This window comes from Macaca nemestrina, chromosome 11 (genome assembly GCF_043159975.1).
Source record: "Macaca nemestrina isolate mMacNem1 chromosome 11, mMacNem.hap1, whole genome shotgun sequence".
NCBI lineage: Eukaryota > Metazoa > Chordata > Mammalia > Primates > Cercopithecidae > Macaca > Macaca nemestrina.
The window spans coordinates 19499612-19520243 of NC_092135.1; the positions used below are offsets into that span (position 1 = coordinate 19499612).

A 20632-nucleotide genomic window follows, 5' to 3' on the forward strand; every position below is an offset into this window, starting at 1 on the left:
GTCATCTCAATTCTACATTATCTTGCAATTTATTTTTCTGTTTAAAAAGTGAGGTAAGAGACTACAACCAAGCAACCAAAACAAAATGAAAACCTCAGTTTGTGCAAGACAGTGAAAACAAAAATTTATTTTGATCTCCTGTTAAGAGAATAGTTGAAGTACTTTTGCCTTGCCTATAGATGTCTGGCTGGCCAGATAGAATCCCTGTTTTTAACCATCAGCTACAAGATGCTTGTGACAAGTGATTCAGAAAGTGGGTATTGTGTGATATGAAATGGGCATTGTGTGATATTTGGGCAATTTATACTATCTTAAAACAGCCTAGGGATATAGCTAGTCTTCTTTCAGTTATTGATTCCGTATTTCTTCTTCAGTTGCAAAAAGGAAATACAAATATACACACATAAGCTACATATGTGTCTTTGCTTTTCATTTTTAACAAAATCCAAACTCAAAACACCTTTGACAGTTTGGTAAGAACAGGCAGAAAGTATGAACTGTGCTTAACATGGAACCCTGTTTTAGAAGAAAAATCAAACTTCTCTTTGAGAGGTTGAAGTGAGATATGGGTGCTCTGTGTTGCAAGGGCATGTCACTGTTACAGTAAGTTATCTGCGTAATGCCCTTTCCTTCTTCTAGTAAACTGCATGTAAGAAGAAGGGACTTGGCAAAAGCTTGGCACTATTTTGTTTATTGGAAAAGGAGAATAGTTATAAAAATCACCTTAGGCCCCCAACTCGAGAATATGATACAGTTTTGCAAGTATCTTGAATTTTTAATGTCTCCCACCTACTTCTCAGTTTATTTTCTTAAATCAAAATTGACAGCTGAGGATGTCTCAATATGTTAGCATTATATCTTATTCTTTTAAATGTATGCATAGAAACTTTTTTTTTTCTGGGAATATACCATATTACTTTTTGTTTTGATGTATAAAACTAGCATTCTCCCAATTTATTTACTGTTAGGCCCACTTGTTGTAACTAAGTGCATGTATGATACCCATGTGGAGTATTTTATATCCTTTACATCATTACTTAAAATACTAAGGAACATTTTGTTGCAGAAGAAATGATAGCAAAAATTAAATATAAACTTACAGAAAATGGCATTTACGTAGAAATGAATACATGTAGAGTTTTGCATTAAAAAGCACTCTAATTATCCAAACCATATTACAAACTCAGTTTTGTCTTCCAGTCTCAAAGCTGCTAGAATATATATAGCATACGCTGTTTCGCTATTATATTCATTTAAAAATACTTAAAATGTTACCGTCCGTAGATCTAAAGCATTTTCATCATTAACTATACCTTACACCCCACCAAGCATTGTGACAAAATTAATCAGGGACGGACAAGACAGGCACAGAGAATATTCAATGGGACGAGTATATTGTACAAATAGATTAAATGATCTAATGAGAGCTAGTGTGTGATGTTTCAGTGTGGTGCAGGCCGTCTCTCTTTCTTGTGGCTTTATCTTTTTCAAAATCCCATATTTTACTTTGGAAGTTTGTCCTGAGGGTGAATGAGGCTATAAATGAGTGCCAGGTACAGTACCTGGAGCCAGGATGACTCAGATGTTAGAAGGCTTTGCTGACTCTATTTTTTGAGTGAAGAAACTCCTGAAGGTTAAGTAACCTGCTCAGCATATGTGATTAATAAAAAGCAGAGAGATAATCGCAGCTGAGATCTCTTACAAGACAAAGCTCCTGCCTTTTCCAGGGCATAGTCATTACATTTTCTGCCTTTTTCATTGCTGAGGTTGAAGGTGATCAAGGACTTTACAAAGACCGGGACATGCGGGTGCTACTCTCTGCTGACACATTTCAGTGTCAGTTCCAGGAGCAGGCCTCTTCCTAATGAGGAGGCATCTTGCATGGTGGCCAGATAGTGTCTTATGAGAGGGTTGATCTACTGTTTGGAGATTTAAAGAAGAAAGATTTTTATAGCTTTGTAACTTTAGAGGCTGATGGGATAATGGCATTTTGGAATATATTTAATTAATTTTCATTAATGACAGTGAATGAAGAGACTATTTAAGAAAAGCATTAGAAGCTGCTGTTAATCAAAGAAGGGGCTGAGCATTCATAATTTTTTTAAAGACCTTGTGTCAGAAAAATACCCCTGACTTCCTTACTAATGCAAGACAGTTTTCAACTCTGGGGCCATTTACAATGTTAGATATAAACTCTATTCAACTGTAAAGATTTTATATAGTAGTATCTTTTAAATTACACATGGTCACATTTTTATCCACAAAATGTGAGTTTCATTCCCCTTTTCCTCTGGATTTCACCTTTTTTCAAAATGTTGTTTCTCTACTCAAAGACCATTAGTTACTTCCCCTGGCCGTTGTACTGAAACTCCACACGTGTTTTCAGTGGCCTTCCTGTTTCCTGCTGTGATAACAGTGATAAATTATATTCTGAGACTGGAATTCATGATTCTGTGGCAGGCCGTGTCAGCATACCTTTCCAACTGTATTTCTTACTACCCTACCCTGAATCCTCTGCTTTAACCAAAGTGTCCCCCTCTGCTCTCCTGTGCCCTCTCAGACAGAGATGATTGATTGGTTATGCCTACCCACTATGGGTAGATTTGCTGTCCTGGTAAAACATTCTAATTGTTGAAACATAAATCTGTTTTCCATCCCTGGCCTTTCCTTTTCCTCATTGTTATTTTCACCTTTTACTCTATTGATTCCCAGCTGTGGCTGCCCTTTAGAATCACCTGAGGTTGGGAGAGCATTACAAAGGGGGATAGCAGAACCACTGCCTGGGGGCCATTTAAATAAGAATATCTGGAGGGTGAGGCACATTCTTAAAAGGTCCCCAAATAATGTTTAAATGTGCAGATAGGGCTAGCAGTGGCTAACTTGTGACCTTGGCCAAGTTACTTAATCTGCCTGGGCCTCAGTGTCTTCTGCAGCAGAATGAAGGATAATAGTACTTAGTATTGTGAGGCTCAATCGAGTAATCGGTGTACATAACATACAGTGGTGTTCCTAGTAGATGCTCAGTCTGTTGGCTACCATCATTATTACTGCTGTTCTTCAGTGTCCTCATCTTCCCTTTTCTCTCCTGTCTACTCTACGTTAGAGCTCAACTCAAATCCCCTTTGTCCAGTGGTTACTCAAGGTTTAAACTAAGTTGCTGCAACAAAGAGACCTAAAAATGCAGTGTTGGATTGAGACAGAGGGTGGTTTCTCTGTCACATGATAATCCAGTAGTGAGCAGTCCAGGCCAATAGAATGGCTCTTCTCTACACTGACATTCAGGGCTCCAGATTATTCCCATTTTGCTGGCTCATGGCATGTCCCATCTAGCCCATGGGAGGTGTATATTGCATTGGGCTATTAACTGCCTTTTGTGGTGAGCAAGTTTTGGGTTCTAAGCATATTTAAGTCTCCCTCAAGGTGAATAATGTTTTGTGTTTCTCTTTGCTTCCCAGGAAATACTGAAATCATGACAAATGCTGTAATTTAGGTTCAGTATTTGTTGAATGAGTCAATGTCAGAATTCTTCTGGTTTTTGTAACAGCTTTATTGAGATAATTTTACATACCACACACTTCACATATTTAAAGTGTTTGATTTAAGGCTTTTAGGGACGAGTGTGGAGCCTGTAATCCCAGCACTTTGGAAGGCTGAGATGGAAGGATGGCTTGAGCTCGAGAGTTTGAGACCAGCCTGGGCAACATAGCAATACCTCATCTCTACAAAAAAATCAAAATAATTAGTTGAATGTGGCTTTTTGTATATTCAGTTGTACAACCACCACAGTAGTCAGTGTTAGAATGTTTTCATCACCTCAAAAAGAAACACCATATCACCTCTCCTCCCTTTCCTCAACCCTAAACAACCACGAATTCACTATCTCTCTAGATTTGCCTGTAGGTTCTGAACATTTCATGTAAATGGAATCTCATGTGGCCTGTCTGACTGGTTGCTTTCATCTAGCATAATGTTTTCAAGGTTCATCTGTGAAGCATGGATTAGCACCTCATTCCTTTTAATGGCTGAATAATATTCCATTTTATGGATATACCATATTTGGTCTGTTAATTGGATGATGGGTGTTTGTATTGTTTCCAAATTGTGACTGTTATGAATAAGGCTACTATGAACGTTTATGTACAAATTTTTGTGTAGTTATGTTTTTATTCTTTCATAGTGTAAACGAAGGAGTAGAGTTGTTGACTTAGATGATAAGTCTGTTTAACTTTTTAAGGACTGCTAGACTTAAAGGACTGCTAGTGTAGTTGTTTTCCAAAGCAACTACACTATTTTATATTTCTACTTGTTGAGGGTTCTGCTTTCTTTACATCCTTGTCAACACTTGTGGTTATCTGAATTTTTATTATAACTGTTTTAGTTGATGTGAAGTTGTACCTCATTGTGCTTTTGATTTCCATTTCCCTGATGACTAATGATAATAAGCTGTGCCCACTCTTGTCAGTAGCAATTATTTAACCCCAGCTGTGTTCTTCCTATCATCTGTGTGCTCCCAGGCATGTGATAACCTTTTCCCTGGCTGACCATTTCTAGTAGCAGCACCGTGGGGCTTATCAGAATGGAGGGTTGGTGTAAATATGATATTATGGCTGTGTGTAAATAGCATTCTTATATAACTGTTTTTCATACTGAGAATCTCGGTCCTAGATCCCCTTTTTAATACTAATTTACCAAAAAGGGAGAAATCTTAATGCTGGCTTAACAGCTTAATTAGACAATCCTGCCATAAAATAAATAAATAACAGAGGATATGACAAAAGGAGGTATGAAGAATCTGGAGTTATTTGGCTGAATTGTGATTTGAAATTTTATGACATTATCTTGGCCATGTGTTTTCATAGTCATCACAGCTTTATTCTTTTTATACATTAGTTCTATTCTTGAAAAGCTATACATAGAAGACCCATATATATACATTGAATTTGATTTTCTTGTTGACTTCCATTATGTTCATAGTATTTGTACATGGGCAGTACTGTAGCTCCTGGTTTTTATTCAGCAAGTCCATGAGGCCCTTGGAGGTGCTTCTTCAAGAGGGAATAAGAATTTGTTACTGTGTTCGCTCTTGAAATTTCCCATGCAGAACATGAAGATGATGATGTGATGATATGCGTTTTAACAGTGTTGTGGAAATAATCTTGACTCTGAAGGCATATGTCTCATTGAACATGCAGAGTGCTTTGCACATAGAAGGTGCTAGTGGATTTTGTCTAATCCATGAATGAGGAAGGCACTTCATCTCTTTCTAGGCCTTAGTGTTATGAATCAGGAAAAGTAGAGGGTTATTGAATGGTGTGGTTTCAGAAGTCCCTTGCAGCTCTAAAATTATTTTATGCAATGATGATTCTATTGTCAACTTAGATTAAAAAACAAAACAAAAATAATATACAAACAAGTATTTTCAGAGATCCCAGTATACACCTCTGGGAGTCCATGAGTGAGTCTTGCCTGTTTCCCATATCTTGACTTCTGAATTGCTTGCTGGGGAGGGAACTGCCTATTGCTGTGGGGCCCTGGTCCTGGAATTCATGTACATGACTCAGTAACAGAAATCAAATTACTTTTTTTATAGTGCAAAAGTAAAGCATTCCTAAATGAATATTTGCCAAGCTGAGTGACTGTTGAGGTCATTTTCAATGGGAGACTATATTCCACCATGGCTGATTTCAATCTGATTTATTGCCATCAACTCCTGAAGCCAAGCCAGCTGATGGAGGTGCTGGCAAGAGTTGGGTCTCCAAGCCCATTGTGGAGATTGAGTCGGTTCCCAGCCATTGCTGAGCAGCCAGGCCAGTGGCACGCTCATTTGGCTGCACTTTGCAGGGGCCATCTGATAAGCATGGCCACATGTTCATATCAGGTATGCCAAGAGAAGTGCTACCGCGTCTGACACAAAATAGAATCGCTGGAGACCTTTATCTTTTGAGAGAAAATATGTTTAGGGTGTCATTGCACTGATTGGAGCCCTTGCTCGCGAAGTTGATTATCTTAGGGTCAGCAAAACAACTGGGTAAGGAGACTGAATCAGTTTCCTGTAACTTTCTGGGGTCAACAGATACTCATGTTCTTTGAGGTTTCTGAGAGTTTTTATAAACCTGCTTTTTCTATTTTTTTCTTTCCTTTTTTTACCCTTTAAAATGGCAATGGTGAGGGATTTAGATGCCCTTAATCTATCACATGCCTGTCCAGATCTAGATAAAAAGTTAATGGACCTGTGTTCTACAGATTGTTAAAAAGAAGTGTCATCTCAAACAACACCTGTCATCTTTGCTGTATAGAATTAGTATATAGGAAAGTGAGCCTTGATATAAAGGCTCTCTTCCTAGTATGATCAGCCATTGCTCTGAAAGAACTGTCTTCTGTGTGAGGCTCTCATGCAAACACCTGTCTCTCTCTCTCGCATCCACTCTCCTCCATTCCATTTCCTCACTTTATCATCCTGGTCCAAGAACAGGTAGTTGAGATTCTTACACATGGTACCACCTTTAAGCATTGACAGAAGTGGGATTAACCCCTGACTTCCATCCTCTTTGTTTTTGAGATTCTTTTTCTAACCATATTTCTAGATCTCCTTTGTTCAGCAGTGAGGAGTGATTATTAAAAACTTTAAATAAGTTTGTAATAAGTGAATGTTTTATGATGCCGCATAGTTGATAGTTGGTGATACTTTAAAAAAAAATGGACGATAGCATCTTTATGTATGCATAAATACAGAGCCAGACTTTGTCTCAAAAAAAAAAAAGAGAAAAAAAGAAAAATCTACAACTGTAAACCTCTTTTTTTTGAATACCAGTAAGATGTGACTGCTAGTAATTCACATGGGGCCAGGCCATGTCCCTTCTCCCAGCATCAGGAATGACTTTTCTCCCACTACTGCAGCTTCTGCTGTTTTCCTCAGTTGTGTGGCATGTGCAGTCCAGAACTCAGACTTTTTGGGTCAGTGACTCCAAGTAGGGCTCTCCCACTGCTTTTTATCTGTGGCACTTTCTTTCCTCTTCAGTTCTCTGGAACTTGGGCACTCCATTTCTTCATTGCATTTGTTCCTTCCGTTATTAAACAATATGGGTCTCCAGTGTGCTGGGCATGTATCCTGGGAGTACCGACGGGTAGAGGAGGCTTCATTGCCAGGCACCTCATTCACTGTTGTGTGTGGTTTCTCTTCCTCCCACGTGTGCCAGCCCCTAGAAGGCAGGGCTGAGTCTTACAAGGATGCAGTGTTGGCATTTCAGCACGTGGCAGGCAGCAGATGCCCAGTGAAGGTGGGCTGAATTTGGAGGTCAGTGCTGAGGATTTTAAAGGCTTTCCCTTTCAGACTGTCGGATGAGGTAACCATCTTCCTTTTTTCTAAAACGGGATAATGTATGTGATGTATCAAGGCAAGTTATCCTCCATCCGTTTCTTTTCCTGTCCTATATCACGCTATTTCTATTCTCACCGTTCCTGTGAGACCATCATACCAGTTTCTCCTGCCCTGACTCTCCCCTTTTTCTTTCCTTGCTCTGACGCCATAGACAGCAAGAAATACACACACACACACACACACATATATATCTGTCTGGTTTCGTATTTCTTTATCCCTGTCGCTTCTTAATATGTATGTGAAATGCCGTTGTCTCCCTCTGTACACGTCTCTCTCGATATGTGTGTGTCTGTTGGGACTGTCAGGAGAATCTGGCTCCACACCTCACAGGAACACCCCCGCTGTGTGTGTTTGTGACATCTCGTGCTGCTTCCTGCAGTGTATATGTTCCTCCTGAATCTTAAGCATTTTTGATGGCAGGAAAAGTATTTGTTCACTTAGATTAAACCCATATTCGAACACCCACTACATCATGTGGGCACAAGTGACTGATAAAGCAACAGAATTTTTACACCTGCATAATCTGCCTTCTGTGTAGATACCTGGTTGCCAATGCCACAGGATCATACAGAGGTGAAGTTTTGGGGGAAAGATGTTGCAACTTGGGCTGGTGTAAGGGTAACGGATAAAACTGAATCCTAAACAGAGCTGAGCTTCATTGCTTACACTTAAAATTTTTATTTTCCTTGCCCTTTCAACATTTTACAAAAATGGCATGGGGAAAGCTTGGGATTAACAGCAGGGAGAGCATTCAAGTTACATATCTTGGCAGATCTTTCTCCTTTTTTCTTTTTATACCCTCGGTTTTTACTTTATTTCAACTTTTATTATAAAGAGTCCATGCCATACAAGTTTGTTACATGAGTAACTATGTGATGCTGAGGCTTGAGGTTCCATGGATACCATCACCCAGGCTATAAGCATAGTACCTACCTCCCTCTTTTGAAGAGAGCTTGTGTATAGTAAGCTCAGTTTCCCCTGGAAAGCAGTAACATTAACCTTTTTTGGCCCAAAGTTTTGTTTCGTAACCAAATTTAGATGAGAGGCACCTCCACAGTTAGGAAGGTCCTCCATGGACACAAACTAATAAAAACGTTTATAGAATTTTGGTCATTTGATAGAAATAAAATGAGGAGCCATCCTCTGAAAAGGAGCTGGAAGTCCTTATGAGCTGTGGTGTGTTGGAAGATCTTGGTCAGGTTATTCCTGGTCAGGTTTGGGAGCAGTTCTGCCCCATGCTGGGAAGGCTGGGACTCCCGGTTTCTCCCAGTCACAGATTCCCTCTACCCGAGAACCTTGAGCACTCTTAAACCAATGCCTCTGGAAGCCCCTTATCTGTTCAGACCCATCACTGTGTAACTAAATAAAGGAGAGAAAATTCATGTATAAGAACATGGAGTTGCAGAGGAGACTCTGTTGAATTAGCTGACAAACCACCAGTTTGAGGAAGAGGAAAAGCCCTGGCCTGGTGGGAGTCTCCGCTCAGTCTAGTTCTCGCTGAGCCCAGTAGTCAGGACTGTTGGGCAGAGGGGAACACGCCTGTGTTTATTCCGTCAGATGGCACTTATGTCTTCCTGCTGGATCTCTAGACACTAACTTTCCTATAGGTTCCTCATGTACTAGGAGGGGAGATGGACTGCCATAAAGGAATAAAACACAATCACTCACTGCAGTTAGGAGAGACATGAGCAAGAGGCCAGGGAAGCCCAGAGGAGGACAGGATTCCTAATACAATCCTGACTAGGCGTGGGAAGGAAGAATTAAGGACTGTTTCTTCAGAGAGGTGTTGGCTTTAGCTGAAGAAAGAGGAAGGGGCTTTAACTGGGCAGATTAAGAGTGGTGACCTGGAGGGACTGAGAAGAAGGACATTCCAGGAAGAGGAAGGCCTGCAGGGAGTCTTGAAAGAAGTCAGTCCAGGAGGCTCTGGCAGAAATGAGGGGCCTTGTTTTGGGAATCTCCTAGCATAGCAACAGGGGGGTCTGTGCCTGATTCTGTAAATAATGTTTTATTGGAACACAGCCCATCCATTCGTTCAGCTGTGATCTGTGGCTGCTTTTTCTTTTTTTTCTTTTTTTTTCTTTTTTTTTTTTTTTTTTTGAGACAGAGTCTCGCTCTGCCGCCCAGGCTGGAGTGCAGTGGCGCGATCTTGGTTCACTGCAAGCTCCGCCTCCCGGGTTCACGCCATTCTCCTGCCTCAGCCTCCCGAGTAGCTGGGACTACAGGCGCCCGCCACCTCGCCCGGCTAGTTTTTTTGTATTTTTTAGTAGAGACGGGGTTTCACTGTGTCAGCCAGGATGGTCTCCATCTCCTGACCTCGTGATCCGCCCGTCTCGGCCTCCCAAAGTGCTGGGATTACAGGCTTGAGCCACCGCGCCCGGCCTGTGGCTGCTTTTTCATGACAACAGCAGAGTTCAGTAGTTGAGACAGGGACCTTGTGGCTCACAGAGTCTTAAATATTTACTTTCTCGTTCTTTACAAAAAAAGTGCTGACCTTAACTTTATTCCTTGAAATTCTTAATGAATGGACCCACATTGTCAGCTTTGGGGCTTTGCTCGCAGGCCTTCATGGACCTGTTAGTTTATTTTCTCATTCAATGAGCCTGCTTCACCCCGCCCTACCACACCACCGTGTCAGTAGCCTCTAGTTGGCAGTGAATATTCCAGGAGTAGAATAGTATCTGTGGTGTAAAGGGGGTGGCATTTCCCCGCCAGGTACCCCCTAAAATGTCTGATTACCAACTGCAGGCTCTCATAGACTGTGTCTAATTTCGTGGAACCTCTGCTGCTGCTCATTTGCTTGGCCAAAACCCCCCATCATGCCACGTAAGCATTAGCAAGCAAAATCAGAATTAAAAATAGTGATAGGTATAATGGTCGCTGCAAAATACTATTCTCTGGTGAGGCATTCCATTTGTTAGGGCTTCTGGAGCTCTTTCCACCTCAAGTCTGCATCTATTTCAAAAACACAGAATGCTTTTCCAGAAATGTCTGTGCATTTGAAGTGCTGTTTTCCCAGATATAGCAAGTGAAAGTTGTGTGGAATTATATAGCAAATGCCAACTTTTAAGCACCTACTGTGGTCTGTGGTATCTGCCATTGGGCATTCCAGGACAGCCTCTTGATGGGTGTTGATTTAGTAAGAGCTGGATGAAATAGAGGCAGAGTCATTCCCATTTTACACATCATGCAACAGGGGCTCTGACAAGCCAAGTAACCTCCATTTTAACTACTAAGAGACCCATGAGAAAGAGGGTATTTTTTTATGCTCTAGTTATTCTTAGCAGATAGAGGGCTTATTGAAATACTTGAATCAAGAGGTCAAGAATTTTGGTGACAGACTATCAAAATAACTGGTTTTCAAGGGGCAGGTGAAATCCTCCTTAGCACCAACTTCCGTCTCAGTCCCAGCAGCCACTGAGTTATTTCAATACCCCTGTGAAATAATATTGCAGTTTGGAATCTAGTTTTTGATTGCTTTCTTTAGAAAACTATCAGCAGTAAGTAATGATATTTTCCAGACATTTCTGGAAAATATAGTAGGTCTGAAAAGAGAAACATGTAGGTTTAGGGTTGTCCTGTTTTCCGACTAAAATGGTCATTCCTACGTAACAATGTGATCATAATCTTCCCCTCTATAACATTATTCCACCATGTTCTTAGGGTAAAGATCAGAGTACTTATTGTGGTATTTGAAGCCTTTCCTGTTGCCTCTCCTGTCTGGCCTGAGTACCTCACACTTCTTTCTGTTGGAGACCACCTCAGTTCCTTGAACGGCATCATTAGATTGTCCCTTTGGCTGGCTCACTCCCACTTTGTCTTCACATCTTGGCTAAGATGTCACTGGATGTAGGAGGCCTTCTTGGAGCTTTGGAGAGTAGGCTGGGTGTCTTTCCTTGCCCAGCCCTGCCATAATGCCTGTTATACTGTTGTTTTATTGTTCATTGTTCATTTATTTGTATGTTCTCCACCGTTAGACTGTAAGCTTCATTTAAATTTTTTAATCGACATAATTATACGTATTTATAGGATACTTAGTGATGTGATGTTGTGATACATAAAATATATAGTGACCAGATCAGGGTAATTAGCATTTTCATAATCTCAAACATTTCTCATTTCTTTATAGCTAGACAGGAGGAATAAGCTCTGGTGTTCTATAGTACTGTAGGATGGCGCTAGTTCACAATAATATATGGTTTTAAATAGCTAGGAGGACTATATTGAATGTTTCCATCAGAAGGAAATGACCCTTAGCTTCTCAAAGGCATTTGTTTTCATTTTGACCCTACAGTTACAAGGAATAGGAACCCATTCAAACTAGCTAATATAAAAGGAGTTTATTGTGAGGAAATATTTGAAACAATAAGGAGACCTTCATGGAAATCTAAGGACTAGGTCTGTAAGAAGCTGTATCCCATGGATGCAGGGTGGGAGTTCCTTAGGATGGTGCAGATACATCTTATGACTCTCTGTGCACCAGCTCTATTCACATCTCTCTGGCCTACTGGCTTTCTCAGCTCATGCAGTTGTCTTCACGAGGTCTGTTCATGGCCCCAGCTTGCTTGCCCACATAGCCTAGAATGTCCCTACCAGTGCTGGAGGACCCTCGTAATTACATGGCTCTATTTTCTGCTACCTGCTTGTTTGGTTTCTTAGTTGCCCAATTGCAGATTTCTAAGCAGGCACTCTGGTTGGCCTGGCTCACTTTTTTAAGCCGGGCCACACATGTTGTCATAGGTCTCTGACCATCCTGTAGGTGGGCTGTCCTCAGGTCAGTCATCACTGTGAACCAGTCAGCTATGTTCGAGCTAGAGGGGCTCCATGTATCAGAGCATGGCTGCCAACAGAGACCTTTCTTTTTTGGTTTCTCTCCCTACCTCTTGGCTTACAAGAATGTTAGGCTTGTGTTTTATAGATCTCATTGTATCCTTTGTTGTTTTTCATTCTTCACAGATATCATTAACGGAGCTCAAGAAAAATGTGTATTGCCTCCTATGGACGGCTACCCCCACTGTGAGGGAAAGATCAAGGTAAGGCAGAGGCGAGCAAGGTCATTTTCATCATCCCCAGTCTGCACAAACACCTCTTCTTTTTCCTTTCCCTTCCTTTTCCTCCTCAGTGATACAAATGGCTGAGTGAGCCCTTGACATGAATCATTTATGGGGTGCCTCCATTCTGCTGGCTTTGGCTGTGGCTATGACAACCCTGCTCTGCCTGTGTCATCTATGTGGGGTTGGTCAACAGTGGCGCTCACTGGTCAGCATGAGAGAGCCTGGACCATTTCAGGCACCTGCTAAGTCTTTGAAGCTGACTTCCCCTCTCTCTTTCCCAGCCTCCAACAGGTGATCCTTCGAGGACCAATGACAAGGAACTGCCGTTATTTAGTGTCCAACTCCCCACCCTCTCAGTCCCCAGGCTCCTGCTTTGAAGCCTTCTGATTGTGGTTTAAGTGTCACATTTGTATTTGCGGTTGAGTACCCAGAGACACTTGGCTGCTCTTTTACTTGGCTGTTTTTTTTTTTCTTTTTTTTTCAGAAATCCCATTTGTATGGCCTGCCCCTGGGGAGACCACTCCTTGTTCAGTAGTTTTCAGAGAAAAGTGTCCATTCAGGGATGTAGTTATGACAGTGGGACCAGCCCCAGAAACATTTGGGTGGTATCCATGTGGGCCATCTGTCAACACTCGCTTGTGTCCTCCTGCACACACTGTGTTTCAGGTACCACGCTGTGGGCTGTTGGAACTGGAGTTCCTGGAGGGGGTGTAGATATCAGAGTCCCATTAGGCACTTGATCTTGGTAAAAATCCCCGAGCCACCACCTCTCCTGGGCTTTATTGCCTGCTGTCCCACAACCTTACTCTCCACTCTAAGCACTTCTGCTGAGGCCTAATGTAAGCCAGTGTCTTCCTGTTAATCATCCAAGGAGGTGAGCTGCGCACCTGGCTATCTTGACCTTAGCTCAGTGACTCTGTCACTCAGTTCTTTAGGCCACAGCTTGAGCCATCCACTCCATCTTCACCATTCCTATCCTCGCCTTCCCTGTCAGCAGATGTGGAGGGCCTGTGAATGGGCTGCTCAGAGATGTTCTTCTTGTTTCAGTGGATGAAAGACATGTGGCGTTCAGATCCCTGCTACGCAGACTATGGAGTGGATGGGTCCACCTGCTCTTTTTTTATTTACCTCAGTGAGGTGAGTAGCTTTCTGTGGCTCCTGGGGGCAGATGTGACTTGTTGGACTGTTCTGTAGCTGAGTCTGAAATTTGAAAAGCTTAAAAACGTGTGGTATTTTTATATGGAGGACCTATGATTCCGCCCTTCATTACTTTCCCTACTCCTCAGGAAGGATGATTTTTTTTTCCCCCTTGAGGGAAAAATAAGTGGAGTTAGTTAGCTATTTCCTTTTTTCCTAGTTTTTTTTTTAATTGTAGTAAAATAGACATAACATGACATTTGCCATCTTAACCACTTTCAAATGTATAGTTCAGTGGCATTAAATATATTCACATTATTGTTGCAACCATCACCACTGTCCATCTCTAGAATTCCTTTTATCTTGCAAAACTGAACTTCTAGACTCATTGAAATCTAACTCCCCGTTAAGACCCTGCTTTCAGTTATTTTGGAAATATACCCAGAAGTTAAATTGCTGGATCATATGGTAATTGTATTTTTAATTTTGGGGGGAACTGCCATACTGTTTTGTACAGCAGCTGTCCCATTTTATACCAGCAGTGCGCAAGGATTTTAATATCTTCATCTTTTCACCAGCACTTGTTATTTTCTGGTTTTGTTTTTTGAATAATACAATTATTTAGAGAAAGGATCATTCAGCTTGGGTAGGTATAAAGGAGTCAATATTGGGAAATCTCCTGGGTTTGTCAAGAATAGATGCCATATGAGCTGAATCTTGAAAATACATGTGAGAAGTAAGTTAGGTAAATGAAAGACAAAAGTGTATTAAAGGCAGAGAAACAACATAGGGAAAGTTATGGTATCAGTTGCACAGTGGGAGTGGTGGGACAATGGACATAGGCAGGGGCTACCGCTTGGGAAGTATGGAATACTCTTCCAAAACCTGGGAATGTGGGTAGACCTACCTGCTGATAGACTTTATCTTCAGGTCCTCTATGCCATCAACATACTCATCCATGCTGCCGTGGAATTCAATGTAGCTGAAGCTCCTGCTCTCTGTGTAGCTATTTTTGGAATTCTCCCAGTGACACTTGAGTACATTGGGGGCATTCTGGGCCCATACATATGCATGTCTATAGCAGTCATTCCAGTTGTCATTAGCACATGTATGCTCAGTTTGGTACCTTGAGATTTAGATGAACATGTGAGAGCTCTTATCTTTTAAAACACTTCTTTTTCTCTCATGAGGACATCACATCTGTACTCTTGGACATGGGTAGTGATGTTTTATGAATTGCCTCCAGTAGATGTTTTTCTTGTGTACAAGCAGCCTGCATAGGATCAAAGCAGGGCCAAGAGTGGGCTCCAGACTTTTAGAGAGGTTGCCATCTCAGTCACCAGGGCCACCCTATTCAGATTCAGCGTTTGAGTCACTGCTCATAGTAGGGATTAGTGTGTGGATCTGAACAGCAGAGTCTATGTCCTCCTCCTCCTTTTACAGCCCAGGAAGCATTTACTGGTTTATTATAACAAAATCAAGTCAGAAACAGCCAGAGGGAAGAGATGCGTAAGACAAGTTTGGGAGGGAAGTAACTAAAAGTTAGTTACTTTTACCTTTTTTCCCCTAAATCTGAGCCTCATTTTCATTTGTACCCTTGAATTTAAATAGCAGCTTTTGTATTTTTTTTTTTTAACGGTTGCAGAGAACTTTATGGGTCACTTGAATCTTGTACAGGCTTTAAGGATATCCGTTTCACCTAGAATCTAGGGAATCAAAACCGGCTGGCTTCCCCTTTATGGACTGGGGGAGGAAGGGGTCTTTGGGATCTTGTGGTTCTAGCCAATTCTGAGGTCATGCCTCCACAGACCCTCTGCTGCCCTTTTTTTTAATTCTGTCCCCCGTTTTTGTTTGCTGTTGCTGTTGTTATCTGACCAATAATAACAGCTGGTGATACCATGCAGGAAGGAGAATACCTTCATTTCTGAGGCTAAATAAAATATTATTGCCATGGTTTTCCTTGTGGGGTTCCAATGCCTCTCTTTTCTTTGCCATAGGGTGATGGGGATAGAGGCCAAACAGTATTGCTAATAGGACATGTGGCCCTGATTCTGTGGGGTTTGCCCCTCTCTGACTATTACTTCTTTTGCCTGGGTACATTGAAGTCACACAAAAAGTGTGTGACTTGGGGGGTCCAACCAGGCTCCATGATTTTTTAGGGGAAGAGGGACAAGGTTGTTCCATTGCCATCATGAAAACCCCAGAGCTAATTCTAGTTAAAATACCTCTTGGAAATGAACAGCTCTGAGAGTTGTGTGTATGAGGCTCCTCATTAGCAGGCTGCTGGCAAACTGACTTGGTAGCATTTATCTGAGTTTCTGGCTTCGGGCTTGGGTGGCCTGTGGTCTGCCTTCTCATTTCCTTCTCCAGAGGAGTGAAGCCTGGGGCCACGTGTTGACCTTCACTCTAGTTGAAAAGTCAATTAGAAGTACCTCTCTTGCCCTGAGGAAAAGGTTCCTCATTTGGTTTACTTTTCAAAAGTTTTATTCCCCTTTCTACATGATAGAATTTAGCCAGAGTCTGACCGGGCTCCATGATTGACAAGCTGGGCTGATTTCATGCTTTCCTAAGCCTTTGCATGTTGGGGTGTGCTGCTGAGGCAGAGGATTTTCATGCCCATACTTCCATCTCCTGGGAAGGCATAGAGAGTGATCCAAATGGAAGAGACTGCAGTTATTTGTGACTTCTTCCCCTCCCTTTGTCACACCTCACCCCTGTCCCCAATGAAGTATATGGCTAAGCTGAGAGAAAAGTGAGGTTCTGGGGAAGGGAAGTAGGGAGGAATATGGGATGAAGAGACATGATGGATCACATACACTTGCTATCTGAGGCTGAGTATTTCATTTTGGAACCAGCAACTATGTTTTCTCTTCCTGAGGTGTGAAATATGCTTCATTAGCCCATTCCACTCTCTTCTTACGCAGATGATCAGGTGGTCTTTTTGTTACTTGGCTGAATTCTATTCAGTGAGCAGTTACTGAATTCTTTGTCAACAGTTAATGAAAACACATTTTCTTGACACCATGTTATGTGTTAATCATTGTAAAAGTAACAGGAAGAAAGGATGCAGGTAACTGAACCAGGAGAAGGAGTGGAGATAACTAGGGAACTCATCTTAAAAGTTTTAATCTGAGTGTAACCCTGAACCTCTGGGCTTTTCTATGTTATCATAGCATTGTAATAAGTACCCTATGAGAGTTAAAGGAGAATTTCACCAATATGGTCCCTTCAATAGGAATACTACCTTAGAGTCTTACACCTGACTTCAGCTTCTGTTTCTGCTGCTTTCTAAGCTCTATGAGGTCACTTAACCTTTTGTGCCTAGGATTCTTCCTTTATAAAATAATAGGAATGTACTTGGAGTACAACCTGGCAGATAAAAGACACTCAATAGCATAACTGACACTTCTATGGTTTTAAATGCTGTGATCTTTTGAGAATAGTTGTGGGGTGTCACTTAGCCTTGGACATGATATGTGGGAACATTGTTCCGTTTTCGAATTACAATCAATTTCAGTTCTCATTTACCAATGTAATACAATTTTAGATCCTTTGACTTCTGGTAATATAGAAATTCAGCTGTTTACCTTAATGCCTGTTTTTAAATTGACAACATTTGTATGTATTCGTGGTATACAACTTGATGTTTTGGTATGGGTCTGCATTGTGGAATGGCTAAATCAAGCTAATTAACATGTGCTTTACTTTACATACATATTTATTTGTGGTGAGAGTATTTTCCCTTGATTTGTCATTTCTGGGTATGATACTTGTGTTTGCACTGGAATTAGCTGCACGTATGGAGTCAGTGCACCCTATCATTGTTAATGTGAGATTAGTAGAGATGTTTTGTAACACCAGTTAATTCCTTCTTAGTATTTTTTAAATCTTGGACATTATCTGTGGCTTTGTAGGAGCTATTGGTTCACTTGTGTGGGTTTCTTCTCTCTTGCTGTCTTGCAACTTTTTTATTCTGTTATTTAGGTAAACTCTGAAGCCTGCGTTTTTATTTCCTGTATCATCTGCTAGGTTTCTCTTGCAACTGGGGAGATGATTGAGAGAGACATCGTCATTTGAGTTGTTAACATGATTAACACATGCACCAGTGACTTTTATTCTATTCCTAATCCTTATTGAAAGCGCCAATTCTTGTTTTGAACTATGTTTAACATCAGAGCTTTGACAGATGCCAAAAGGACATGAAGTAAAATGTCTCTTGTATAGTCAGTCACTAGATGAATTGGAGCATTTAGATTCAGACCCATCTTAAGAGACGGTACTCTTCCTTCATTTTTCTTTCTTACGGTTGTCTCAGTGCACCAGCTTCCGCTGAGTTATGGGATTAGAAACTTGTTAGTACTTTCACCCTCACCAACTTGTAGTCTATGGATATTTTTTGGTTAAATCCCAGGAAGCAAAGCCATCAATATTTTTCCTTAAAATACCCCCACAGCTGCTTGTTATTATATCTCTGACACTGTACTAGAGATGGTAGAGATAAAAGCCGAGTGGTTGCCCTTCTTTAGAGGTGGGACTTTGGGGGCAGACAAGAGAAGAATGAAATATTGATTCTCCCCTGTACCAGACACCTCAAATACAGAACCCCATTTTATTTAAGTGACTTCAGTATCTGAGGATTTTAATATCCACGGGGGTCTTGAAACTAGTCCCCAACAGATACTGTGGGTCAGCTATACACGATCTTATTTAAACCTCTCGCCAACTCTGAAGAGTAATGGAGAGCCAAGTCATAGATAGCTCAGAGAGGTCAAGTCACTTAGCCCCAAAGTCCTGCACTTTTCATTCCTGCTGTCTCCTTTGTGATGAAGGAAAACTGAACTTGGATAGCTGACTTGTAGCCATTGACTTCGCATTCAGTTGTATGGTTAAATCCACTTGTGATGGAAAAATGGCTCTAATTTAGCTAACTTCAATGAATAGATCTTCACTGCTAGTTTTCTAATACTCCATCATTGCTAGTTTTCTAATACTCAAAATTTCGATACCCTACACCTCCAAAAAAACACAAACTCTCCTGCTGCCATAACTCATGAAAACCAGGTGTCAGCCCTTCCAAGTGGTAGGAATAAGCAAATGATTCATTAGGCAGCCTTGTATTTCCGGAACATCAGGCAGTTCATTTTCTGTATCTGTTTTTGTGAGCCATGTAACTACTCCCATTATAGAGACAAAGCCCTAAAAGTAATTACTCTGAATGTCATTGTTTCAGGCATATTAACTTAACCATCTGCAGAGCCTTTTACTGCTATCAGCTTTTACAAAATTTAGAATGAATTTCTTCATCTCTGTTGATATTATGTTGATAGATGATACTGATATATTTGACACTGACACATTTTTTTCTTTTTAAACAGTTGTTACAGAACCTAGGAGGTGTCATACCTTTCCAAAGTTCCTAATTTGTTTGTGATTTTCTTGTATGCACTTCTGTTGCCATTGCAAGTAGAGTTGCTCTGAAATAATCAAATTGCCCAGTGATTGATTGCTAGATCTTAGGATGTGTGCAAGCTATTGCTTCAAATGCCAATTTGGACTGGATGCAGGAGAGTGTGTCTATGACTCTTTCACAAAGGAGCAAAAGAAGCAGTTTCATGCCTTGTCAGTCTAGTTCTTATACTTCATAAACAACAGACGTAAAAGTCTTTGCTTCTTTCTGTTCTCCCTTGGCAGTATGTAAAACTAATATTGGCTGAGCATGTAATTAACCTTGAGTTTAAATTCAGCGTGCTTAATCCCTTGATTAATGCTAAGATTAATGCCCAACAGGAAAGGTTGAAAGCTTAAATGTCTGTGAATGCGAGCATGAAATGAAATCCTAATAACCAGTACAATGATTTGGATTTATGAGCTGTGTTGGCTGCTAAAGATAACTTGGAAATGGTGTTGCACAGACTACTTTGTCAAAGTGGGCAGTGATAAAGAATGGACTGTTTAGGTTGCAGGAGAAAACCTGAATGAAAAAACAACTAACATTTTGGGGTGGGCCAGGGAGTACTTTTAAAAATATCACCGGATTGTTGCCCAAGAATACCAACACATACCCTTTAAATGTTCAGCCCTTTGAAATGGGAAATTCTCTTTCCTCAAGACAATATTTCTGGGCAGTAAAGGAGGTGGCAGAGATTTACGATCATATTCTTTTCACCTTCTCTGTTCAGCCTTTATTGGTATCTTTTTCATCTATATATATTTGTTGCTCTTACTACCCGAGTTCTGAGACATCCTTAGTAAAAGAATTAAAAAAAAAAAAAAAAAACTCCTGAGTTTCAAGAACAGTATTTGTTAGTCAGCCTAACTGATCTCTGTTTCTCCCTTTAGCCCCTTACCCACTAAAGTTCTTAGCAACACTTCCTGTTTATGAATGTTATATACCACAACGGTTATATTTAGACTTCTTGTTCTGGCCTCCACTCTACAAAAATCAGAAGGGCAAAGGATAAGACTTGCCAAAACCCAAACCAACACTTCTTTGACTGCTTCTTGGAATACATGTGGCAGGATGGGGCTTCAGTGCTGTCATCTCCAATTTGTTTTTTATACACATTTAAATATTGTCTCATATAATTTCTCTTATATGACCCTAAAATACTTTAAAAATTACTTTTAAAAGTATTTAAAAATACTTAAAAAAAATTTTAATGTGCAAAATTTCAAGCATGTACTTCAAAAGAGTATAACAAACTCCTGTGTGCCCATGATCCATATTCAACAATTGTTAATTCATAGCCAATCTCATTTCATTTATAACCTCCTCTCCTTCATTATTTTAGGACAAATCTCAAGCATCATATCTGTTTCAATTTGTATCTCTAAAAGAGACTCTTTTAAAACATTGTACAACTATTCTCGTTATAACTGCTAATACTATTTCACACCAGAAAATTAACATAATTCCTTCACATCAGATTAGTATTCATATTTTTAGGCCATTGTATAAATTAAAGTGTATTTATTTGAACTGGGTTTCCAGTAAGGACCCTAAATTGCAATTGTTGATGTCTCCTAAATCTCTCTTCATTTTAGGTTCTCTTCTGTCTCTTATTTT

At 40.6% G+C, this 20632-nt stretch overlaps 1 protein-coding gene and 1 pseudogene across 2 annotated transcripts in view; one reads left to right on the forward strand and one right to left on the reverse strand.

Annotated features, from left to right (window-relative positions):
* LOC105492547 (alpha-1,6-mannosylglycoprotein 6-beta-N-acetylglucosaminyltransferase) overlaps positions 1 to 20632 on the forward strand; it is a 327940-nt gene that overhangs the window by 181341 nt on the left and 125967 nt on the right. For both annotated transcript variants that reach the window (XM_011759746.3, XM_011759745.3), the window contains exons 4-5: positions 12332 to 12408; positions 13477 to 13566. In XM_011759746.3, the coding sequence (XP_011758048.1) occupies positions 12332 to 12408; positions 13477 to 13566 (167 nt within the window). The remainder of the gene's footprint in view (positions 1 to 12331; positions 12409 to 13476; positions 13567 to 20632) is intronic.
* Positions 14470 to 14897, reverse strand: LOC112428599 (epididymal secretory protein E3-beta-like; annotated as a pseudogene).